At 37.6% G+C, this 27664-nt stretch overlaps 1 protein-coding gene across 1 annotated transcript in view; it reads right to left on the bottom strand.

The window, feature by feature from the left end:
* The window catches only part of CSMD1 (CUB and Sushi multiple domains 1), a 1059051-nt gene that overhangs the window by 730816 nt on the left and 300571 nt on the right, over nt 1-27664 (bottom strand). Inside the window, exon 3 of the mRNA XM_058802826.1 lies at nt 564-676. Coding sequence (XP_058658809.1) covers nt 564-676 — 113 coding nt within the window. The remainder of the gene's footprint in view (nt 1-563; nt 677-27664) is intronic.

Consider the following 27664-nt stretch of genomic DNA (forward strand, 5'->3'; position numbering starts at 1 on the left):
AATAATTCTTGGTTGACACAAGAAATTCTTGGCCTTATTTCTAACAAGAACTGAGTCTTCACTGCAGTCTTACACCTTCCACACAGTACATTTCAACTGGTTTTTTTGTTTAATTTCATATATCCATATATTTTTGTTTTCATCTTTTTAATTTTCCACAATGAGAAGAGTAGTGATTCATTTTCAAGACCATTTAGGATCCATATCGTCTCTCATTTTTATCACTACACCTCTTAAGTTAGACATTGCCTAAAGATGTTTTAAAAATAATTTAGGAAATAATAACAAAACCATTTAAATGAATCCATCTCTGAATCCAGCTTTGGAGACCTGAAAATTTTTGTTAAAAATCCTATCAGAAATTGCAGCATCAGTTTAAATTAAATCTAAAATTCAAAACTATGTCCATTTTAAAGTAATATTTTTAAAATGCTACAAAACAAGCCCCACAGTTAATGCAATACCAGCCGATTACTCAATTCCCAAACAGAATTGAAACACCACATTTCAACGTGAAAAATACATATTAAGTACAGTGACCACCCAGTAAGAGGAGTTCTTACCTTCATAGATAGCTTTGAAGCCTTGGGCACTGACAGCAAAATCTGTGGTGAAACAGAGGGTGAGGATAGATCCTGTGCTCACAATAGATGATGGAAGCTGAAATCCAGATAACCTGCAATAAAAAGGCACAAATTACTAATACTTTTTATAATAAGCCCATCAGTAGATGTGGTGAGCATTATGATAAACATAATGTTTTTACATCTGAATTGCAAACACATTATGGGCTTTACCCTGATGCATCTCTAAACACTCACTGCAAAATTTCAAATGTGTCCTTGACTTTAAAACCCTCCTATGCTAACACATCTATGTGCTCTCTAGAAAACAATGAAAGAAAGGTCTACTGAAGACTTTTTTGTGTGTGTGTTAGGACTTATTTTAAGATGAAGATAGGTAAATTTAGGACACCTAGAAGTAGATACTCAGGTCTTGACTCACTCAGAGATATTTCCTATGATTTCACGTAGTTTAGGCTACCTTGTCTATCCTCCAGGTGCTGCTTCAGAAAACCATGGATGTCATATGCTCACTGTGATAAACATTAACTGACTAGAAAACAAACAAACCACCACATTTCCAGTTGAGAGTTTCAGAAAAAATTACCTTACATTTCTCCTCTTACTAGTAGTCTTACCTTTACATACAAAATGGAATTTTGGATAAGCTATAATAACATTCCAATATTGCTTATAAGACAATTTTCCAAAATCTGGATATTTTTGAGGGTAAAATTGATTGAAGAAAAATGTTTAGATCCTTCATTGAAACATCACTAAACATAATTTGTTAGACCTGGTTGATACTAGTGAGATGATTTTTTAATGATTAATTTCTCATAATCAAGATATAAGAGAGCATTACTGTCCCACAAAAACAAAACTATACTGGTGGCTTAACTGATCACTAGTTAATTTCTGTATCATGCAATAGGGGTATGTGATTATGTATAGGATAATCCTGCCAGAAAACTGGCTCTTGTTCAAATTTCACCCGGAAAGAACTTCTTAGATGTTGAAAAAGATAATTAAAAACCCAAATAAACAAAAAAAAACCCCAACCAAAAAAAAACAAAAAAACAAACAAAAAAAAACCCAAACAAACAAACAAAAAAAAACCACAAAAAAAAATCCTACCTTTTTTAAATATCTAGGTGGTTAAGACAATCCATGTCTTGAAAAAGAAAAACCAAAAACAAATTTAAAAGAAAACAACAAAAACCATCTTGTTCTTGAAATTTATGGTACAATTAAGTTATAGTTCATTAATTGGCATCCAGAACTACAGAAGAGAAATAACAAATAACTGTAAGCTATGTACTAATAGAGCAGTATCACTGAGCTAGATGTTCTTTGCAAAATTAGGTTTATATAAGACCTCTTTCATTTATAAAAATTCATAGGAGGAACTCCATGCTTCAGTTGCTCCAATCAGCTGGTTCCCCATCTCTTGCCAATTTTGAGATTTTGAAAACAAATAGAACACTCAGAGATCAGAGCAAGAACTTTAAATACAGATAAAGGTATATAGTCAAGGTATATAGTCAAAGTAAAAAGCTTTCTGCAATTTCTTCCTTTCATTTTAAACAACATTTTCTCCCATATGGTAATTAGCTGTTTGCTCTAATCTTTTTACCTTCCGTGTACTTGTCAACCTAATATTCCTATTCTTTTCCACCTCATTTACTCCAATTCCAGAAATAACCAGGTTGATTTTCCCCTCAGTCTTCAAACTGCAGAACCACCATAAGGCTTGCCACTTCTTATGTTCGTGCTTTTGTATGTTCTCTCACCTTCTCTAGACATTGCAGTTTTTAGGGAAATGTGCCTCTTGTTCTATTTAATAAATTAGAGTGGTTATCTCTTCTGCCCTACATCTGTAGTGTACTCTCTGACAGTTCATATTTAACTGAGGTATGCATTCTCTGATCTTACTTACGTGTCTCACTCTTCTTTGAGAAGCGATTCAAAGAGTTCTTGTTTTAAGGGATGGGCTTTGGAGTTTTTTTGGACAGCACTACAAGTATTTCCTGCATTTAACATTTCTTGCTAAATAACAGGAAAATAGCATGCATTGTAGGGGAAGAAAGGAAAATCAGCTTGAGTCACAAGCAGCTAGCCTCAACATTTCACACTGCATGGGAGAACTAAAAAAAGACCCCACAATAAAAAGAGACAAAAAAAAAGTTGTATCAGTGCAGAACTGCAAAGCTTTTGCTTCTTCATTTCTGTTTTCTCCACTTGGTCTGGATTTGGTTCATATAAATGAATTTATCTCAGCTGTGAGTGGACATCCTGAGTTCTGCTATGATTTCTACACCAACCTGCTTTGATACTGTTATGTGTCACTTCCACAGTATGGATTCTTAGGAGCCAAACATTTTTTTCCATAGCATCCTCATTGAAATACCAGAAGATCATTCTTTAGGCTGACATTGCAATTCACATTTAAGGAAGACAAATACATTCTATAGCCTAAGTCAGTGCACATAAATGTTTTGCAGACTTACAAGTGTGAGAGACTGGAATGTTAATGGTTGATGACTTAAAACATTCTTGCCATTTGTGGAGGCAGCAGGGTGCTTTGCCAGGCTGGGTTTGCACACCCACCCACCCAAGGGGGACAAGGAGTTACAGTGTGTGCTGGGTTTTGAACCAGGTAAGGGAGAAGGTGGGTAAAAAGCAGACCCTGCAGAGGCAGAGCAGTGCTCTTTACCATTAATGTCTTTTTCTTTTACAACTGGCTCAGTTCTAAAACTGCCCCCCATCTACCTTCTCTGAGGAAGGCATGGGAAATTTACATTCAGAGGGGATGTTCACACATAGGTCTAAAGGTATTTGCCCCTTCAGATGGGGCATAACTGGCCCGACCATGCTGACATGAGAGGCAATGTCTGTCTGGAAACCCCTGGCTCCAGAAGCATGCCCAGAGTCAGTTCTGGGGGCTTCCACCAGAGGACTGTGGAAGACCAGTGGTGCTGCTACAGTGTAAAATACCCATCCCCAGGGGTGGAACCTGGGCTTTCCACAAAAAGCTGAAGTTAACCCACTGAGCTCATGTTTTTGGGCTCCCCCCTCCTGCAACAGACCAAGATGGCAACCATGACTCTGACCAAGACACAGAGAATCAAGTCTCATTGCTGGATCCATGGGCAGTGTTATTTTTCTACTACTCCTCTCTTTTGTATACATTTTTCTAAAGTGTTTATTTTATGCTTTTACATTGCTATGTTACTAAAGATAATAACAACCAAAAGGGCTACACACCTGCTTTCCTTTGCAACGCAACTGTTCTAAAATAAACCCTACATATATAAATAGTCATTCAGTTTTGCTTAAATCTAACCTCTCCCAAGGTTTCTATTAATAAGAAACTGGGTTACCCTCATCTTCAGGGTTGGTTGTAACTATAGGAAAAGGCAAATATGTGAGTAAACTTCAAGTATGCCAACTTGAAGTGTATTTTATCGAGATCTTTAAATTGCACTAATCCAAAAAACATTTACAGAAAAGTCTTTAATAGAAAAATTCATCAGATTACGCAGGTGCTTCTATGTCTTGCCTGCCTGGGCACCCCTAGCCAGCTGTGCTGCAGGTGAAAGGGCAGGGGCAGCAGTGGTGGCAGCCTCCCCTTCCCAGTGCCCCTCATGAAGAGATGTGTTAAACAGTGCCAGCACCACTGCGGCCACTGCTGCCCACACAACGGTGGTGGGACCGCCTGGCCAGCAGCAGAAGCATGACAAGTGATTCCCTGATGCAGAGCTTAGACAACATGGGCTTCTTGACTCTGAAAGATTTTGCAAAAATCTTTAAATTAGTGGAACTTATCAACAATGGTACCTACAAGCGACAGTTTTTCTTCTGGTTGGAGAAGAGGAGGAAGTGAAGGCATGTGAAGGAAAACAACATGGCGACACCAAGGTCAGTGGGGAAAAAAGGAGGGGGAGAAGCTGTTTAAAGCATTAGAGCCAAAATTCTTCTGCAAGCTGTAGTGAGGACTATGGTAAAACAAACTGTTCCTATGTAATACATGAAGTCCACAGGGAATGCAGAGATCTACTCGCAGCCCGTAGGAAAAGTGCTTATGCCAGAGGAGGCGGATGTCAGAGAAAGCTGTCGTCCAGTGGGAGACCTGAATAGGGAGAGAGGGTCTCTGCTTCCAGAGACAGAGAGAGCCCTTGCTTCCAGACTAGAGCAGCCTATCCTTAAAAGACTGCACCCTGCAGATGAGTGACCCATGCCAGAACAGTTTTGGGATGACTGCCCATGGGAGGGACCTCACAGCATAACAGAAAACCCCAGCATAACAGAAAAATGACTTCTCTCCCTGGGCAAGCAGAAGATCTTGACTGACGAACTGACCAAAACCCCACATCCAGTCTCCCCATGCTGTCAGTGGGAAGGAGGGAGGGGCTGGGGGGAAGGTGTTTTAAAGGTTTATTTTACTTCTCATTATCCTCCTCTGACACTGTTAATAATAAATTTACTTTGTACCTTTAAATTTGAACCTGCCTCTCCCTTAAAGTGTTTTTTTTCTCCCAATCCTTATCTCAACTCATGAGCCCTTCATTTTTTTCCCTCTCCTCTGCTCAAGGAGGTAGCAGGAGAGGGTAAGAGAAGGACTTCCATGGGTCCCTGGCATTTGGCCAGTGTCACACCATGGCACTCACTAACCCTAATCAACAGATGGGAAGGAGAAAATAAGACAGAAATGTTCTTCAGTCAGGAGATCACAGACAAGGAGATCAATTACTAATTATTGTCACGAGCCAAACAGATTTGACTTGGGGAAAATTAGTTTATTTTATTACCAATTAGAGTATGTTTGGACTCTGAGAAACAAAATCAAAACCCTTTCTCCCCAGGCTCAACTTTATTTCTTTCTTCCCAACTCCTCCACATCTTCCCTTAGCCAGTGTAGAGAAATGGGGCTAGGGCTGATTGACAACTTCTGCTACCTCACAGTCTTACCTTGGTCCACCATGGGCTTTCCACAGGCTGTGGTTTCTTCAGGACACATCCTCCTCTTGCTCCACCATGGCCTCTTCCAGAGGCCACAGGGGAATCTGTCCTCCGGTGCCTGCAGCACCTCCTTTCTCCCCTTCTCACACCTTGGAGGTCTCACACTTGTGAGAGTGAGACCTCCAAGGTCTGGAGGTCTTCAAATACTCTTTGAAGTCCAACAGAAATTTAGTAGCTGCCCTTGTGACCTTGATAAAGATCAAGGATAGACTTGACTTAACACTGCTAAAAGACAGTAGCAAAGATAGATTAGTCAAAACCCTTTCTCCCCAGGCTCAACTTTATTTCTTTCTTCCCAACTCCTCCACATCTTCCCTTAGCCAGTGTAGAGAAATGCTTCTCTCACTTGTTTTTCCTCCCTTTTTCTCTGTAGTATTTTCTCTCCTTTCTTACACGTGTTTCCCGAGGTGCCCCCGGCCCAGCTGTGGCTCAGCCACACCCTGTGGTGGGAGGTTGGATCCAGTTGGAACCGGCTGTGTCCGGCTGGAACCGGCTGGAGCAGCCCCAGCCTCCCCTCACAGAGCTCCACAGGCCTGGGCACCCACACCCTGTGCAGCCTCTACGATACAAGCAGAGAACGCTTCAGTGCACCGCAATTTATGAATTAAAAAGTCAAATAATTATTCTGTTATCTTACTAATTAATAATTAGAATCAGTTTAAACTATCTGAATGTCTGGACAGAAGAGAAGCTACAGCAGTTATTTACAAGAGGGAGGTAACTCCAATTATTCCACAGAAAACAGCAGCAGTGCTATGACAGCACATTTACAGGACACATATCCATAACATGACCTTTTACCTGCCACCTGTGAAATCACAGAAGCCTTGTCCTAATAATTTACATCCATTCTGTTGCCTAAAGGAAGTCAAGATTTAAAACCGGAGACAGCATCTCATGTGTAAAGGTAGCAGAAGAAGCTATTATAAGACTAGTACAAGATCCATAATTTATAATTGATTTTCTATCACAGAAGATAAATATATATAATTAATTTCTTTTTAGTCCCATTGCCCCAGATTCAAATTTTTTTTCTTTAAGTCACAGAAAAGTGGAAGATAAAGACAGCAAATTGTTCAAGCTTAATGAAAAAAAAAATTGCAGGAATTGTAACATTAATATTTTGCTAGTAGAGTATCCTGGTTTAGGGCAAATTTGGGAGGAAACTCCAAAAGCAGTCCCACTAGAAAGCAGATTCAAGTGACTCCTCTCCCAGCTGGCTCAGGAAAAGATTTCCTTGGAGAAAAGTGGAAAAAATATGTTTATTTAACAAGCAAAGTATTCCCAAGCATAAAAAATGAATGCTATTAAAAAATAAAACTTCTCACTGTTCTGAAGAGATGGTCAATTCAGAAAGTTCTTGTCATGGGGGTGTAACTTGGCTCATTGTCTCTTATCAGTCCCTTCTATGGTAGAAAATGCCACGGTGGGCCAAAGGTGTGAGCTCCAGGTCTTTTCCTGGGTTTTCAGTCCAGAGCAGGTTTGAACAGTTCCAAAAAAAAATAAAAAGCACAGTCCAGGGAACTTCTCTTCCTCAGCTAGCTGAAAACTAACCAAAAAGCAAAGGAGAGCTCTCTCCCACTGTCTGTTCATGCTGCAGACAGCCAGTTCAGGAACAGGAATGGGGAGGAGTGAGTGCAGTTTCTGAAAACAAACTCCACACTTCTCTCCCTTGCTTTGTTCTTGGAACCAGTCTTAAAGGTGCAAAACTTATTTCTGGGCTAAACAGATGAATGAGGATACAAATCAGCATCATAAAGTCACCCTAGGACATAAAGGAAGGTCCTTTTTTATCCAAACTCAACAAGTTCATTCATTAAACAGAAAAAAAGCTGAATGCTTTTGATGTATTTTGCCTCAAGGAAAAGCAGTTGGTTTCTCTAGGTGCCACCAAAGAGCCAAAGGTCCATGTCTGCTGTGGGAAGCCCTGATGGTGCGCAGCAGCCTGTGACCAGTTCAGTGAGTCCCTAAAGGAGCAGGAACACATGGCATGACCTGTCCAATGCCAAACCAGCACACAGCTGGGAGGGGAACTGAAGACATGGCACCTCCCAGGCATGGGTTTGTGAGCCAGGGGCTTCCAGAGGGTGCAGCTTCTGGCAAAGGCAAGGCCACCAAGGCTCCAAGTGGCTCTAGCCCGGTAGTACCACATGAGCAGAAAGCAATTCCCAGAGCACTGGCTGCTGGTGGATGGGCCTAGTGGGGTTGTTACTCATGTGAAGGACTTGCCCAGTGGGAAAACACAGCACTTCCCCACAGCCGCAGGCACCAACAGAGGAAAACAGCTGGTTCATGTCTCAGGTGCTGGCAGTCACCAGGACTGGTGACTGCTGAACAAATGAACCAGTGGGCTACAGCACTGTGCTATGGCCATGCAGAAATGCCTTATATTTTCTTAGTATTTCTACCTACTGTACACAAAATGCAGCCACATAAATGGTTTCATATGTCTGTGTGCTAAATGACATGGAAAGAAAACCTCAGCTAATATTTGATAAAACTGGACACAAACAAAGCAATGCTTTATAGTGTCAAAAATCAAAGTGATACCAAAACCATTACTGTCAGAGAACTAAAACTAATGTTTTACCTTCAAAAGAAGTAAGTTATTTCACTAACTGTAACACTAATGATTTTTTGTGCTTGAGAAAAAAACAGCTGAAACTCCTAAGTCCTGTATTCCAGGTTATTAACTATATAACCATAAATTAAGTCAAGAAAACAATGATCTTTCAGGGATTTTTTCACCCATGTTTTTTCAAACATTTTAAGATACGTTCTTAGAAAACCTTTGCACTAGTCATTCTAAGCTTCATTATGTGACTTATGTCTGTTTACTCTCACATATGGATGTCACATCAGTCATCCTTTTGGAAAGTGCGTACTATTAATCCACACGAGTGTATATAGGTATCTCTTACTTGGCATAACTTTACTTGGGAAGCCAGCTTGCCTTTCCTACATCAGAAGGCTTTAAGAGAGTTCTACATCAGGCTGGGAAGAGCTTTGCATCAACAAACCATTGCTCCAACTTCAGAATAAATGAGGATGAATTTTATTTGAAACTTCATTCATCCATAATGCCATAAATTATATTCTTGTTCCCACTTGTGAGTTGCTTGGAAATGAAAAATGTACAGAATTTTTCAGTTGGAAGAAAAAGTCAAAACCCAAACAAACAGAACCACAAAAAAAAAAAAAAAAAAAAACCCAAAACACTTTAAAAAATTAAAAAAAAAACGCCAAAACCAAAGAAAAAAGTTGGAATTCACAAACCCTCAAAACCCTGTCAAAGGAAAATTATATTTTATGCCTCTACTAAATGAAATTTAGACAGAGGGAAAGTCTGTGAAGAGGACTCTTTTTACAGGCCAGGTACTAATAATTGAAAGATTACCCACATTTCCACTTCTCTAGCTTTTATAGGGTCACTTCATATTAGCATATCACCTCACCTCTACAAAAACCAGTGGCATGAAGTCAGGGTAAATGGAATAACAACAAGTTGCTTAGAAATGCTGCAACACACAAAAACTGCCTGAAGGGGGGAAAATATATCAATTTCTAGAGCTTCTTTTAACATTTTTACAAATTGGATTACAGTAGTATTGCTGGCTGAAAAATCCCCGACTCTAGCTTTTTTTGGTGGTTCTACTTTAGGCAAAGGCCGTAAGGCAAAAGAAGATATGCGAGCAAGTATTTGAATAGATAAAAACAGCATATTTGTCCACGTTACTGTCCAAATATGAGTGTATTTAACAAGCAGTTTATATAGTGTTCAATGCCCCTTCTGTAAGGGAGACTGAATATTTGTGCCCAGAACTTTACTCTAGAAGTGTGTGAAGCTGCAAATATGGCTTATGATACACAGGAAAAATTTGAATATTGACATGTCTTTGGAGATTTTCATTATCTATTTTGTCCAGGCTGGATGAGCTGGCTTTTTTTTTTTTTTTTGTTATTGCTCAATACAAAATGCATGCTTACCACTGAAATCTTAATAAAAATTATGAAGACCATTCAGATCACAGTTCACCAATGCAAATTACTTCAATCTAGTATTTGTAAGGGGCTTATAAGAAAGGTAGTAAACTTCCTAGTAATGTCCATTGCAACTGGGCTAGAGTTTTAAACTTAAGGAGAGTAGATTTAAATTAGATACAAGGAAGAAGTTTTTTTTATTTTGAGGGTTGTGCAACACTGGAACAGTTGCCCAGAGAGGTGACACCTCTTTCCTGAAAACATGGAAACATTCAAGTTCAGGTTGGTCAGGGCTCTGAGGAATGGTGTAGAGTTGATGTCACAGCTTGTGCAGGGGGCACTGGGCAAGACAACCTTTAAAGGTCCCTTCCAACCCAAAGTATTCTGTAATTCTGTGACTCTAGGAATTCAGCTACATTGCAACATATAGACAGATCCAGAGTTAGGGGACTAGGATGGATTTATTTAAATATATAAACTCAAAAGTAACTTAAAATACTGTACAATTTTCTTATTTTAAGCAATGCATTTTTGGCAAAAGAACTTTAAGCGTTGTCCAGATCATTTGGAATTCTATTGGAAATATTTTTTATAGCTATAAGACAAAAAGCAGCGCTTAAGGAAGAACAACTGATGAAGTTCCAAACACAAAAGTTGTTGGATCAATCAAGTGACACCCTTCCTTCACCTTCTGTGTCTTTCCAAACGACGTACCTGTTCAGCTTAAAGAATCTTCTCAGAGTGTTTTTATATGTTACACATATTAAAAATATGTCCCCATGAGATTTGTCACTTGATAAAATAATGTATCCTGTTTCAGAACTGAGGAAAGGATTTTCCTTTGCTGTCACCTCGTTATGACTTTGGTTTTTTTCCCCTGAAGTTAATTGTTCTGACAACTCTATTTTAAAGGGGTCAGGCTTTGACAGTTTTAGACTACCTGCACAAAGCTCACTATATTAACTTTCTACTCCTATGTTTTTACTCCCAGGAGCTATGATATTCTTCTTTCCTATGCAAACCTTTGAAGTATGTCTATTATTTCTACCCATCATACTCAAAGTTTAGTACAGTATGTATCATTTATTACTTGAATACTTCCTGTCAAAACTGCTGCTTGGTTTGTTTGTCCCTTATAAGAAAGAAACCTAGCGGATATTTCAATGAGTCATAAAGTTCATTTTATCTAAATTTAACTTTTAAAAAAACTACTTTGAAGCTAACTAGTTTTGATAGTTTCAAGTGGCACTTAAAAGAAGCAGTTGCTGCTACTAATATGAAATAATGATCAATTCTGGAAATCTTTGAGCATTATGTGGGTGCTTTGGGCTAACTCTTTACTTATTGTATTAAGCATCATATATTCTTCTTTTTCTTCATTATGTCACTTGTCATCTCCTTCAGACATTTTTTTGCAGTATTCAAAACCTTCAGGAAGACAAGTCATCTGTGTAGTTCAGTGCTTAAATTTAAACATAAAGCCTATGTAGAGCATGAGTGGGCTGTCAAAGAAAAGAGGGAGGTGCTGCACATACAAGAATATCTGACACAGGCAATCAAGACACAGAGACATGGACTTACACCAGTAAATCCATTTAGAATGTACATAGGTGGGACTGGAGGGAAAAGCAGTGGCACAGCTGCTTTCTTATCCTGTAACAAGGATCACATACCATGGCAAAGATCCATAATACTTACAGCTCATGATGCACCTGTGAAAGCTGGAGTTACTTGTTAGTATACACTGAAGCCCTTAATTTTGTATCTTTGCTGACTTTTTCACCCATGCCAAAAATATTTTACTATCACATTTTTGATATCTTTGTTTTTCTACACCAGCATTTGGCATAGCAGTTAATGAATCCCAGACTGCTGTGACTTTTATTACCAGGATTCCTCCCTTAACTTTTAAAGCAAAAATCTTTATGTTGAAATGTCAACTTATTTTCAGAATATTCCTCCCTTGTACAGATTCTACTGCCGTATATGCTGTCATTTAAAGTACTGAATTCCTATTGTGATCTACCTCAAGTTGCTAGTATGCATACAGATTTTAATGTTTACCCTCAAAGTGCCCTCTCTGTGCTATCACCTTATCAGTGTGCCCTCTAATCAGATCTTCAACAAATTCAGAAGTAATGAAGCAGAACAATCTCTTGTTAAATTTCATAGTGGAAAAAAAATCACATTCCAAGAGCAAGTTACAAACACACCTTAATTGAGAGATATTTCATCTTTCTCTCAGAGCATTTTTTGTGCTTATATTTTAAGTCACCTCAGTAGAGGTTTGCCCTAGGATGCATAATTTGATGCTTGAGCTCCTCCTATCAGGACATTTTATCTTGTTCTCCTGTCCTGTAATCCTTACATATATATCATTTCAGGCCTAATGATCGTCATTGAGATTATCTATAGTAATATCATTTTTAGTTTGGAACAAATTGTTTCTTATGGATGACTTACCCTAACTGTGTTCAGGTGAGTCATATTTTGCTAGTTCAAAATGTTCTCATTCTAAGTGCTCCTTCCAAAGAAATGGGTTATTGGTGTATGCAAAGCCTTTTTTGTTTTTGTTCATACTTTCAATTCCAGCAAAATTTCCCTTAACATTTTATTATAATATTTGTGCATTAGCCCCTATTGCATAGTTACCAGAAACAAGGTATACATTGGGCAAATTTTGTCATTAAACTTATGCAGGACAGTGGCAATGCTCCGCATTTTCTGTTAGCTTACATGTCACTTACTCCTGCAGATGGTCAAGTGACAGCTGCCTGAAGTTGCCATTAGCTACTCGTGTGTCCAGATGCTGCAGAATCTTAAATCTGGGGTTTAAGCCTTAAACGGATCTTAAATCTTAGGGGTTTACCTTTAACATATATCGGATACCACTGAAGTGCTCTGCAGGGCCCTGACATCAGTTTGTACAGGCAGCCTACAGGCTCCACAGAAGTACCTACAAGAAGAGATGGAGTGGGCATATATAACATTACTTGATAGGGAGGAAGCCAATGATAAAAGAAATACTATTAAAGGAAAGTGTTTTAGGTTTAATTTTCCATCTTAATTTTCAGTTTTTCTTACTAATTTGAATAAGTTTAGCTAAAACACGGTCTTAGAATTGAATTTTTATTTGGGTGTATCTATCTGTTTTTACTGGTTCATATTTATGTAGAATAGTTTGTAATACTTTGCTTTTTCTCATTAAAGTGCTGACTTCTGCAAATTGTTGTTATTTCAATATGGAAAAAGAGGTCTGTGATGAGATAGCTTCTCAAGCCTCTGATGCCCTTTGTGGCTAGAGAAGGGTTTAAATACCAAACCACTGCAGAAGGTTTCCCATGCTATAGAACAGTCTCAGCATGAGCAGTTCTAGGTTTCCCCCTAAGACAGACAAGGTGCTAATATGGAGGTTTCTGACCTCTCCAAGTAGCGAGTGGTAGAGAAACAAGGAAGAGAAGTATGAAATAGCTAAGCAGGAGTAACTGCTATTTGGATGGATGACAGAACAAAAAGCAAGAGAACTACTGAGACCAAAATAATAATGGGTTTCAGGGAAGCCATCTATGCAACTAAGAAAAATGTAAGATGTGAGTGAATGCTGTTTATGCGAAAGAGGAAGAAAAAAAACTGTGGGAAGGAGCGTCATGTTTTAAGGGAAAAGAAGGTTAAATCAAAGAATTTGGCTTATTTGACGCACATTCTCAGAGAAGAGATTAGAGGGAATGTTAGTAGAGACTACTAAATAGAGAAACACATGAAATAAATCCTTCAAAAATGAAGAATTTCTGCTGGAATTTTTAAAACTTCCTTTTTTAAAAGTTCCAGATTCAATGAAGCTGCAAATGAAGGAATAAGCCTGTCTCCAGAATTCAACTCCTGCATTGAATGAACATCTAAACCAACCTGTTTGTCTAACAGCTAAGAAAGAAGCCTAGCCAGATTTACCAGCGTGACAAAAGTCTGTAATTTTTACATACCTCTCAAGAAAAAGACTGTCTGGACTGAGATGAGAGATGAGATGATATGGGGGTGTGAAAGGCAAGTGAGAAAACTGTAAGATTATAGGCAATTCCTTCTGCTACTGAAACGAATAAAAAGACAAATTCCAGCCAAGAAGACAAAACACCAATCAACTGTAAATGCTGCCTTTCTTGGCATTGCTCTTAAAGCTGTCATCGTTTACAGAGTTAAGGTTAGCTCAGAGGTCAAGGGTCCATGTAAAGGCAGGGTCCCTGTTTCAAACAGCCAAACAAAAATGAGAATTGAAGTTTCAAATATAAATTCAAAAAGAAAAAGCAAAATAGGATATTTAATAAAGTTAAAGAGGTGTTGAAAAAAAAATAGGCAGAGAATAAATCCCACCTAACTTCTTTGGTGCTCTTTTTAGTTTCTCCTACCACTTTGTATTTCCCATAATACTGTAGTATGATGAAAATATTTGAGTTCCCTTCTCTGTCTGTTCTTTTTATTCCTTGGTGAGCTGTCATTTATTTTAATTCTGGGGAAAGGGCAGCTAGGATGGGAGGGTGGTGTGTTATTACACTTACTAGCAGACTCCTGTGAGTGCTTTTATTAGTATGCCATTATTTAACCTCCTTTCCTTAGAAACCTGTATTTGATCACAGAATGAAAGAGTATGTGGACCAAGTAACCTAATGAAGTTTCAGCTTTATCTGCTACAGATCTGTAGCTGCAGTTTTATTGGTACTGTTGGCTAACAAAAACCTATCCTTTATTGATTTTTTGATGGAACTGTGTTATTCAGTTCTGAACATGAGAGCACTTTGATCTTTTAATTCTCATGTTTGGTAGTATTAAAAGTTTTTATGTTATTTGTATCCTTTGATCTGGGATCTGCCATTCCATTATGAAACTCCACCTATCAAAATAAGTCACTTCTCCTTCCATGTCAGCATCTGTTCTGGAGGTGGCTTTGGTTTTGTTGCCATATGAAAAAGAAAAACTGCTGTGATAAAATTGTGATTCTCATTGAACATTTTTCCTATTTATGAAAAAATTATGCAGGATATGTAAAACAAAATGATTTTTTTGGGGGGGATATGTAAAATAATTTTAATGTATTCTTCATTGCTACATTTAATTTTTAGCTGCTCCTTCTAGTCTCTTTGGTGACAGATAACATATGATTCCTCTCAGGATATGTGTATTTGGGATGTAGTTTTTCTGTTCTAGAAAATTTTTATAATAAAAATCCTCTTTTTCTTAATGATAAGAAGAATTTGTGGGATGTCATTATTCTCCCATGACTAGGTTTTTTAAGTCTTTGAGGAATGAGGAAAAACTGTGCAATTTTAACTCTCCTACATCCCAGGAGAAAATTCCTGAAAAAATGTCTCTTCTGATACAGGTGGTAGTAGCTGCAATAATAGTAGATTTTTCATTTTAAGGAAAAAAAATTGTACTTGTGAGCAATTTCCTTTTCTACATTTTACTGAATTAATTACAAGCTTATAAAATGTTGACAAAACAGTATCATTTCTATTGAAAAAGATCTCCCAATGAAAGACTGCAGTACTAACCCTGTCGTTTATATAGGAAACACATTCACTTAATGACTGAAAAGAATAATGTATACAATAATAATGACATAACAGAATAATGCAGAATAATTTGCAGTCACAGCCTCTTAAATTTCCATTAACTTTCTGATGCTTGAAAAGTAAAGATCTTAAAATTTCCTGATGGATGATATACTGACATAATTCATAAGTCAGTGGATAAAAATTTCCTGATCATTTGCCTATGTGAAAGGGAAATGTCAGACAAGGGAAACTACTAGCAGCATGTTCCAAGTCTTGGACTAATCATATGAAAAGTATTTTTAATAAAACTCAAAAAAAATGGCAGAAGTATGGTAAAATAAGACAGACATCTTATGAGATAGGATTAATCACTGCCTAGGATTTCCTTGATTCTGAAGGAAGATGACCAGACTGCCTGCATAATTCTAGACAGATAAAATTAGTTGAGAGGAATAGTAGCTCCAAAGACTAATTAAATGAAATATAGGAAAACCTCCAAAAACAAACACTCCAAACAAAAACAAATTCAAACAACAGCAAAAAGCCCCCACTAATACTGACACTCTTTTTTGGATTTCAGAAAAAGGCCATTAAGATGTGCGAGGTAGAAGGGCATGACCTTTCTGAAGAAGAGAATCAGGAAATCAGAGAACAGGAAGTAAAATATAATGAAAAGTCTGGTTTATGACATATTATCAACCATGGTTGATATGTGAGATGGACACAAACTTGTCGCAGAGACACCCATTGAAAGGATGAGACAACAGTCTAGAGCTACAACCAAGAAAATGTCACATTGAATATAGGATGTAAATTATGAAAAAAAATTCGACTTTTCATTAGTGTTACTATTCAAACAGAATTCTCTTCCAAGAAAATAAAATAATTTGCTACACAATACTACGCAGCACTACCCAATTCAAACTTTAAGCCAAGGATTGTACAGTTTGCTGGTACTGCCACAAGCTGCCAGAATCAACATCTGCTTGAATTACAGTGATATTTTTGAGCCATTTTTTCAAGGCATCCTTCCTGAAAATCTCTGATCATTCTATTTTGTTTTCTGAGAGGTGCCAACCCCTCTATTTTAGGCTAAAGATATTGGTATTGTGGAGTATTTACATAATAAGTACATGCCTTTTGAGTAAACCTTGCTCTTGTAACACTGGAAATTTAGCAGAAGGAAGAGCAGTTGAAAATGCCATGCTGAATATCATATCAGTCTGACAAGTCTGGTCAGACTTATTAACCTAAGCCACTACAAGAGTCTGAAGAAATCTCTTTGGCAGCTGCCTTGTCGAGAGAGAAAGACAGGAAAATACATTTATTCATGCTCAGAGGAATAATTGGCTGCTTAGATTTTTAAAATACTGTTAATAAAATATTAATAGTTATTTCTGTTCTTTTGGGTATTAGTTACAGATATTACAGATACCATGCTGATAAACCGCTATATTTCTGAAGATCTCATGTATACTATTAATATGTAGCAAAAATGCAATCAATTGACCTCTCACTTCTTAGAAAGATCTTTAAATTGTATCCTGCAGGTAACACCATCCTAGAAGAAGATTAGCCTGAACGAAAGTAAAGTGCAAAATAAATATGAAGCATTAGAATTCAAGTCTAGCTTGCCAAAAGCAAAACAAGCCAAAGCATGAAATCAAATTTTTTAAAAAAACAGTTAAGATCGCTGTTTCAGGAGTGCCTCTCACCATTAAGCAGAAAATGCAAACTAGACGCTACTCATACTGCCATCATCACAGCCAGTGATGGTGAGGAGAAAAAAAGAATTTTTTTTCCAATCTTATAGTTTACAGTTTCTTACTTTGCTGCCACATTTTTCTAAAGGCAAGATTTAGCATGAGTAAATATGATATAGGGGAATTAAATCCCATCAAGCAAAACTTTCCTGGTTTTATTTTTATTATTGTTTTTACTACATTCTTTCATTCTTTTTTGCCTATAGGCCTTGAACCTAAGAATAAGTCCTTTTTTTTAAATAAGCATCTCTCTCTACATACTGAATTTCAGGTTAGCTCTCCAAAACTGGATACCACGCATCAGCTAAGGTCTCTCCAGTACTAAAATGAAATCAAAGTTTCTTTTACATTGCCCACAGAAGTCTATTTTCCTGTGCATACATCCAACCATGGAGTTTTGTCTTCTTTTATCATGTGCAACAATTTGACAGTTGCTGATGTGAACTAAAACCAGAAAACTAAGAGCCCTGTATATTTTTCTAGAATGCCATCCTTACTCCTGAATTAGTCATCTAGCTGTTGTTAGTTTAGAAGTACTTAATAAAGGATAAAATGCAGGTCTTCACAGGTTTTGGAATCACAGAATACTCTGAAAAACTACACAAGACAGTGGTACCAGAAGAGCACTTTCTCCACTTAGTTTAATTTCCTGTGTACTGATTTGATTTTGTTTTAATATGTGTACTGAAAAGTCACATGAAAAAATTCCTCAATTGCTCACTCTTCAAGAAATTAAAATCTCTTAGGAGGTTTTAATTTTTCAGTGTAGACAGTGCTCATTCTGATACACTCCTTTTACATATTGGTGTAATATTCTCCCAAGAAATAGAAAATTACTAATGTTTCTTTAGTGTGCTGCTAAAATCCAGCTCTATTTTGCAATCCAGATAAATTACTTTATGCCATCAACACTTTAATCTGTTCTGAATAACTCCCATGAACGTACTCCAGGCAGCAGAGTGACAAAAATGAGTGGTTTTGCAAAGTAATGCTATAGAAGAAATTTCTTTTAAACTGTGATGTGAATTGAGAACTCCAGTCTAGACTCAGCACACTTTAGTAGTATGCGAAAAATTCAATATTTCTTCTAACTCTGAAAGTAAAATGTCTGACTAAAGTATTTCATTCATTGATTCTGCTGTAATTGCTATTGTGCAGTCTTTTTATAGACAGTAGTTTAAAAAGGTTCCAAGTTGTTTACTGTGAAAAACCACTGCTGATACTGCTGGTTCTACTAGAATTTTCTAGGGTTTTTTGCTTGTTACAATTAGAACATTCTTACCTCCAAAACTGAATAGTTTTTTTCTGCCAATTATGCAATACACCAAGGTTTATCTAATCTTCCCAAGCTCCTGGCATCAACTGCTCCTCTGTACATTTAGGCATAATTTGAAGGAATGTTCTAATTTTCACAGTTGATAATGATCTCTAATTTAGTTTGTCTTGCAGCTTTTTAAAATATGAATGCTCTGTCTTTGGAATTTTTTTCCTTTCTAACCTTTTGATTGTTAAGGCCCTTCACACTATTTTGTGGAGGTGGATGAGACACTGAATCTTAATTTATAATTAATTTTCAGGCAAGTGATAATAATGGTATCTCTCCCACCCCCCCCATGTGATTTTTCTCAGCTGAATTTTAGAATATTTCTATTTTATTACTTACACAGACTTCAAGCATCTGCTATAATTTGATACCAGAGTGATTTCAGTTAGAGAGCAGCGCTTTCACAACTGAAATCTGGTATCTTATATTCACTGAAAATAAGCTGTGAGTAAATTTAAACTAATCCATATTTTTCAAACCAAAATTACCTATTTTTTCAATCAAAACTGAAATTAAATGAGATGCCCTGGAGTGAAACATTACAGGATTTCCCACATCTGCAACTAGTTACACTATATAGCTCTTATATAAGTAATAAATGCAAAATACAACATTACTCTGTGTTGATGATATACAATTTGTGAGGAGAAATAACATTTGTCTGTTTAATTTCTCAGAGTGCGAGTAGATTTTCCCATTAGCTCCCTATGTATTTGGTGGCATTGTAGATTTCACCTTTGTTATGTACCAGCATCCCCACAATGATTTAAAAGAAAATGCAACACCATTTATTAAGAAAAGATGCCTGGCTCTGTTTTGTGTTACTGGCTGTAGTTGCAAATTGGGTCAAAGTAGTAGTGTGATTTTACTGTGAGCCTGTCACTGTTTTCACATACCATGTGCAGGTTTGGGTCTCTGAGCAGTTTTGATGTACATGCACTAAATATTCCCAGTGCTTCAAGAGGGCGTTAGGTTAAAAACCAGCCCGTTAGCTAAACCATCTCTGAGTCACCTGGTGTGCACGTAGCACTCTTTGTCTCCAGGGAGCTTCCAAGAGATCCAGGATGTATCTGTATTTAGTGAAGCTTTCTGCCCAAGAGACAGAAGCAAAGCCCCTGACCCTGTACAATGCAGAGGCACAGGACTCAGCATCAGCCACTTCTAATGGTGTGCTCCCACTGCACCTAATTACTTGCTAATGCAGGAATAGTCTTTTAGTGTCATCAGCTTACTCAGTCTTTCACAACATATAAGCATTTCTATATGCAAAAGATGCAGTTTCCTAAATAATATTTAGGTTAAACATGGACTCACCTAAACTGCATAAGTAAGCTTGGACTGCATCTATTACTTCAATTACTTTTAGAAATAGCTTTAAGTTCCTTTATATAAAAATGCTTTACATATAAATGTGTGGTGGGGACAGCAGGTCAAAGGAGGGCATTCTGCACCTTTATTCTGCCCAAGTGAGATCCCACTTGCAGTGCTGCATCCAGCCCTGGCGTCCCCAGCACAGGAAGGACATTGACCTGTTGAGTGAGTCCAGAGCCACTAAGACAAACAGAGGGATGGAGCACCTCTCCTATGAGGAAAGGCTGAGGGGATTGTTCAGCCTGGAAAAGACAAGGCTTTGCAATGACCTCCTTGGAGCTTTCAAGTACCTGAAGGAATCCTACAAGAAAGAGAGGGACTTTTTAAGGGACATGTAGTAATAGCAACAAGGGGAAGGTCTCAAAACTGAGAGTTGGTTTAGATACGAGGAAGAAATTCTTTACTATGAGGGTAATGAGGCACTGGAACAAGTGGCCCAGAGTAGATGTGGATGCCTCATCCCAGGAAATGTTCAAGGGCTGTTTGGATGGGGGTCTGAGCAACCTGGTCAAGTGAAATGTGTTCCTACCCATGTTAGGGGGATGGAGACTAGGTGACCTAAGTTCACTCCCAATCCAAAACATTCTGTAATTTCACTCTGTGATTATATATATATAGCACTTAAGTTTGTACAAAGTCCTAAAATATTAACAGGCATTATTTTTTCTTTGCAAATACATTTTTTAAAAAATTATTCTGGCTTAGAACATATAGTTGCTGGGACACAAACAGAGACACAGGTACCGATTTTCTAGTTTTGAAGGACCTGGTTTTGTTGTCTGATCCCTGAGGCCAAATTCAACTGCATTCAGTATCTAAGGTTTTTATGCACTGCAAAGTTAAATGCCTCAAACCTGGGGATGGCAGTAAACAATGATGTAAATTAATCACCCTGGAAAGATTGATGGTGCCCTAAATAAACTTACTGCAAACTGGTACTGCTGTCTACTAAGGATTCACTTTACAAAATCACCTCATAGCCTAGGATCCCTGCAAGTTCTTATGATAAGAATGGGTTCATTTCAGTCACTCCAGAAGGATTCCCTTTCTATTTAAGCAACTAAATTAGATGTCAGCATCACCTGTAGAGAATATTTTCTCTAACAACCTAGTGATCTACTAAAGAACTCAAAGCATTAATATTGGCAAGAGTTGTTCTTCTCTTTCAACTTCAGTGTCTTAAAACAAGTTTTTCTGTTTCTTACCTGAAAACATCACCAGCAAAGTTCGGAACTAGTCAGAAATATGTTTTATTGCTTCCAGATGAGCTGTGCAACTGGTCAGAACAGAAGTGAAGATGCACATTTTTGTACACCAGTAACAACTGGAGCAAGCCAACTAGGTGAAGGGATAGTTGTTTCTACCCTTCCTCCTGACAAATCATACCAAGATTATACAGCTATTATTTCATTTAGAATTCATCAATATTCCTCAACACAATAACTCAGAAATCTTTACTCCCTGTAAGTATTACACAGAATTAACCAGAAAATTAATGCCCATCTTTTCTGTAATAACCCTTAGGCTAGTACCCCATCTGGCAGTGAGTGCCTTACATTTACTGCTTGAAGGATTTCTCCTGTAATTTTTTATATGAAAAAAAATTGGATACAAAAACATTTTGGTACAAATCCACAGAAGTCCTTAAGTAAGGGTAAGAGCCTCAGATTCCTGGTTTACAGAGTTTATTGCCAAGGACTGTTTAGTTCAGGAAAAACTGTTTCATTTACAAAGGGCTGTAGACCCATAAACACTTCATTCCTTGCTGAGTAATGATAAAGCTTCAACATGTAAAATGAGGGGAGATAGATACCTACATATTTTATAAGGAACATGAGCAACTAAAAAACCAAGAGAGCATTCCTGTGGGTGTGAACTCAGGTAAAGATGATCACCCTCTGAAGGCTTTCACAAGAAAATGACTCACTCCCATTGGCTGTAAATAGAATTAGGCTCTCACTTTAGGAAGATGGCACCTAGTATAAGAAGATTAGACCAGCTTATGTGGGCTAATTTAAACTATAGCTGTATGACAAATTTTCAGGGCAGACAAGAAGACAGAAATTTTGTTTCTTAGGTTTAGACAACAGTTGAGGAGGCATTTTGGAAACTTTGCCACTGAATGCTAGACTAAAACTACAGTCCTACAGCACAGACCTGTGTATACCAAACAACTGCATGTTCTTAAGTCTTATTCAGATAGAAAAGATGACGCAGTCTGCCGTAAACCAACGCTGGAAATCTGCTACAACCTGTATTTTTTGCCTATGGGAAAGTTAATAGGGCCTTTTCTTTGGTTTACTAAGTTTGAATTAGAACATTAAGTTCTTAGACACATTTTAAAGTCTGGGATATATTGCAGATTTATAGATAAGCCTTCTTAGCAATTTCTCAAACCTCTGTGTGTTGTAAGAAGTTCCAATGAAATACCTGAAAAGCTAATATGAATGCCTGGTTCACACTTTTTCAAAAGGTCTATATTTGATGCATGGCATCAATAATTCAACTGATTCTTCATGTAAGAAATGGTTAAATTAAGTTTACTATTAAAAAAAAAATAGGGAATTTGTATGAAGTCATTACTATCCCAGTCACTGGAAGATATCTTCTAGGAGATTTGATAGCATTCAGGTGTCACAACTGGGTCTCTCCTGTGATGAGCTGATAGTAGCTAGTTGTGTAAGGATGCAAGCTTGTACCTTTTGTCACCAAGGTCTGTACATACAGAAAAAAAAAATCACAAACACCAAAGACACATTAAGCACATCATAGGATTAAAAAGTAAATAGCAACAATCAGATTAAAATAGCTGTCATCATATTATTATGCCCAAGACATTGCAACACCAGACTCTGTGAAACTTAGAAATGCAAAGTAATAACAAGGAAAACACTTCAGGCTTCTAAATACTGCCCATGTTTCAGTAAACAAAATTAAAGAGGTCAGAAGCATAGTAAGAGTTCATTTTGCATCTTCCAATAAGGTTTTATTTTCCTGCTATAGAGACACTGAAGTGTCCCAGCATACATCACAGCACACACTGCAGTCAAGACTGCCACGATACACGGAGCATCACCACACAATTTCAGAAGGCTTTAAACACTCACCTATACAGAGCAACACCATACCTCATCAGAAGGCTTCAGGCACCTACCCAGACAGAGTAACCCCACACTACTTCAGAAAGCTTCAGGTATATACCCTTCTTGTTCTTTAGCCCAACCTTTTATCCCCTCATTTTGATGCATTGCACCTGTGTAGCCTCTGTTCCCTTTGGTGATGGGTCAGTGCACCTGGGCACTCCACGGCTCATCGCTGTCAATGCTGCTCACCTGCTTTTCACAGCTGCACCCATTGGGGATGAGGATATGCCACAGCCCCCCTCCCAATTACCATAAACTGTGTACCTACACTGAAGCTTTTTTTCTTTTTTTGTAACAGCAGAACTAGATAAAGCATGAAACCACACCTTGAAGAAATCTTGATTTTAAATAGATTTCAAAACTTTTATGTAGCCTAGATTTTGTTAGATTTATTTAAATGTTGCTAGCTAAGAAATATGTGCTACTGTTATACAGATTTTGGCTACAGTAGGTTTCTTTCTAACTAGCCTTAACAGAAGCTTGAATTAAAGTAATTCTTGGTTTAAGTGAAAATATGCAGATTAAAATAAGTCTTATTGATTGTTTTGGTTACTGTGGTTTATGCAGTTTTGACTGGTGGTGTGTAAGACAAAATGCTCCTTGACTTTAATATATTTGATGCAGAGGGTGTACTTCATAACAGATTATTTCTAAAGCAAAAAAATGGCAGTCAAAAATATGTCAGTGATAAGACCATTGCCTAAAATCATTCATTTTACATCATCTTCAAAGATCTTTAATTTGTCCAAAATTGAACATGTTTTTTCTTATGCCTGACATTTATAAAGGAATAGAATTCTGATCTAGTTTCCATGCCTCATTGCCTCTTGGTTGTCTTCTAATTGTCCTGATTATTTAACAGAGAGGACACATGCTGGAATGCTCTGCAATCACACAACCATTGGGAAAGAAGACTTAAACTCCTTGAATCAAAGTCAGTCAATATCAAGAAAAGTATCTCTATATACAGCTCTCTACAAAAGTTCTTTCAATTAATTCAATTTCAATAAATTATCCATGCTCCATATAACTAGAACTTCCAGCTTATACCAATACTGAATTCCCCAGTGAGGGAAATAACCCACTTTCGTTTTGAATAAGGACTAAATCTTGTTCCTTTGCACAGTCAAGCAAATTGCCAGAGAAAACAGCACAACCTAGCTGGCACATCTATACTGTTCACTAGTTTTACAATAATTCCTGGAAGCAGATTTTGTATGGACATGTGTACAGAAGGAGATCAAGTGATAACAGATATTATACATGTGCTCTGACATGTGGCAGAGTGCATGGGAGGCATCTTGCATTCTTGCATCTCCTGGTGGAAATGTGAATTTTGGAACAATTCAACCGCTTCTAAATTCAGTTTCTGATGTGTACGGTGTACTTTCCAAGAGATACGTTAAGGCCAAAGTCACAGATGCATTTGTTCTAATTGACAAAGCACTCTGTCATTAGCTGCTGTTGGCATAGAGATCTGGTCTGTCCAGTTTCTACACAGATTTGGGTCGCCTGGAAATCCTGGTCCTAAGCCATGTTTTAGAAAGGGACTAGTTGTGCTGTCTGCAGCCAACAACCTGAAAGTGGGTGCTAACCCCCAGCACCCTGAAATGGGTTCTCTTCCTCAACACCTTTTCCTGGCTGTGTATATAGTTCTCCTAGAAGAACCTCTGAAGATTCCACTTCAGTGAAGGGAAAATTCTTCCAGATATCCAGTACTTAGGAAAATTTTCGGTATTTATGTGGCCGTTCAAATCAATCAGAACTGTTCTCTGGCAGCAAATTATCCATGTAATAGAGTTTTTAAGGAGATGCTTTGCACAAAGGTGTAAATGCATTTCTGGAACTTAATGTAGAGACTTTTATGCCTTGGAGGATACATGCTGCACTAGGGCTCATAGTTCCTGGATTCCAGTGGATCTGAGGGTGTACACTGGAAGGTGCTTACGGTGGAAGAATTTCCCCCTCACCATTTTTAAATAGCTAAAATGTACAATAAAGGCCAGACAGTTTACAGCATCCACAAGAACCACTCAATTTATAACAAAATATTTTTGTCAAGGAGCAGCAAAGGCCAGCCTGTTTGGCATACTGACCATCTGGGAGGAACGTGTGAGCCCAGAAACATCAGAGCTCACTGGAAGGAAGCAATCCTGCAGGGACTCAACACTGTGAGCAGAGTCCAGGGCTGGTCCACTGGCTCCTTCAGCAGCACTAGACCCAGCAAGCAATGGACCAGGCCCAGGCACTCTGGCCAGGAGCAAAACAGATGGCATCAAAGACAGGGGTGGACACAAGGCTACAGCATGTATCCAAAGTCCGTCAATGAGTCAGCAACGGAGACAGGAGACAAGTTGCAACTTCTGCTCAAAAGGTCTACCAAGGAGAAATTTCCAACAGCACAAACCTTAGGCCCACCAAGAGACAGGGCAGAGAAAGGACTGGAGGTCTGCACACCTGAAATGTGGGAACTGATGGCTCCAGGATGAGGTGAAATGGAGCTCCTGGACCCATAGGCTGTGCTGGGAGGAGGCCCCAGTTTAAGCTGGACAGAGATGTTGAGGCTGAATGGTGCCCTCAGAGCCCTGCCAAAGTTGTAATTAGACTTAACATTCTAAAAAGAAGCTAAAATGAGATGTCAAATAACTGGTACATAAATTGTTCAAATATAATGATTAAACTGTTCTGATAGAACTTTACTCACTATTTATTGATGCACTGACAAAAACCTGTTACAGTATGTTTTTCAAAACAGTCATTAGACAGCAGATGAAATTATACTGGTGTCTCCACTCGTTATTTAATTTTGCAGGTATCCAAGTTAGGAAAATTAGTTGCATGAGAGGCCTAGCTAATTAGCAGTTTTGCTATCTGGCATAACCAAGTTACATACATAGATCTTTTACCCAGAAGAAGTGCAATTGATTGGATAGTTGAACACAGACATGATAACTTGCTTAGCAAGAATATATAGGGAAGTGCTAGCACTGATTTTGTATAAAGAGTTTAGAGAAGTCGCCCATCCGATTAAGTTGTAGTAATAATAATGTCAACATTTATGTCTTATTGATGTAGAATTGAAGTAAAATATACAGAAGTGATTTGCATAGTCAATAAGAATTTTTTAAAATACTAATTCTGTAGCATCAAGGAATGAAGAAATGCTTGGAAAGCAGATATACTAAAAAGCAGTATTCTTAAAGTCTGATAAACAGTTTTACAGGAGCTTCCTGGCTAGAAAAAACAGGTTAAACAGGCTTTTGGCCTACTGCTCTATGTCAATGTGCCTGTGCTGGGAAAAACTGTTTTAATTTAACAATAAGGAAACAAAAGCCTGTGCTTCTGTTGAATGATACCTGACAAGTAAAACAATAAATCAGCAAAAGTGCTACTTGTTTATTCTATCCTATCTAATAACAATTGACAATGCCCTTACTTATGGTGTATTTCAGTATCATCATATACTTCTCTACAGGAAGAGCCATACCTGGCTCAGAAAAATATTTTAAAGAAATTTTTTACTTTGGCTTCCTGGGCTTGTCAATAGCCAACAGTAGACATGAGACATGGATAAGTAAATCCTAAAAAGAACACTAGTCCACATCTTTTCTGCTGACTTTATCTGATCATTTTTTCTCCTTTTCCTTTTTCACTAAATATTGTGCTGCCACACAAGCATGCTTTTCACTATTTGGAAAATTTGACAAACCAAAACTGTAACATAAACATTTTCAGAAAGGTAAACTGGTATATTTGTTTCCCAAAATCAGCTGCTCTCAATGAGATTTACTGAAGGGAAGTGGTTACAAATCTGTGAACATTTTAGGAAAATGACAAAATGACCTAGCATATATGAATATATACTTGTCAGGCAGAAATGAAAAGTCAGGCTAATAGATAAGACAAAGAAAGAAATTAGAACAATATATTTATTTTGTTTTCCTAAGAAAATTAAGCACATATAAATAATACTTGTCTGTTTGTCTACTGGAATATTCAGATGGGAGGAAGAAGCTATTAAATTCTTACAAATTTATTGAAAATAATTTTGTCCATTTAATTGCCCTTTATATTTCTCTTGTGAAAATTCTCCAGATTTTAGTTTATATCTGCATTAGCTGTAAGAAATGGCACTGACATGGCACAGTTGCTGACTGGGAATATTGTGAAAGAAAACAGAGACTGAGGCAGGATTCAGTTCAAGGTTTAAATACCCAAAATACGGTCTGAACAAAAGTTGGTATATTCCCAGGCAGTACACAGCAGGCAGTGTTGCTTGTGTTAGGGAAGCAGAAGAGTCATTCCATTCAGCCCAACAGAATCTGTGACTGGTCACTGAGCTGATGCTGATCAGAAAACCCAGAGATCCCCACTGGGTTCAGTAAAGAACCCAGAGATCCCCAATATTCAAAGCACATTTTCAAACTTTAAAAACTTGTACTGAAAAATTATGATAATTTTATCATACCCTTGCAATGAGCCCTTCTGTGCAAAAATTTCATGGTCTGATAATAAGAAAAGGAAGTGCAAGGGCACAAAACTTATAATTAGAATTTTTGAGAATACATTTAGTAAAACAAGTTATGTACTTGCATAGAGTTAACAAGTCCTCCTTGACATGTGGTATTTCATAGACTCAATTATGAAATGCAGTATCATTCATAATAACTCTTTCAAAAAAAGAAGTTTAGTCACTGTCCTGCCTGACTAGAGGCTACAGTCACGCTTACTTCAAACAGCTCAGATTTTTAAATCTTAGATTAATTTTTCAGGCCAGACACCATAATTAGAATCTCCTTAATGCCCTTCATTAGTATAAAAGTCACAGCATCTTGTTATAGACTAACTTTCTTATGCAATTGCCCAAAACTATTATAAAAAGTCCTCTAGGAATTGGTTCTGTTTTATCTGTGGTAATGAGTCTTCTATACTGTCTACATTTTCACACAGC

Source organism: Ammospiza caudacuta, chromosome 3 (assembly GCF_027887145.1).
Source record: "Ammospiza caudacuta isolate bAmmCau1 chromosome 3, bAmmCau1.pri, whole genome shotgun sequence".
Classification (NCBI taxonomy): domain Eukaryota; kingdom Metazoa; phylum Chordata; class Aves; order Passeriformes; family Passerellidae; genus Ammospiza; species Ammospiza caudacuta.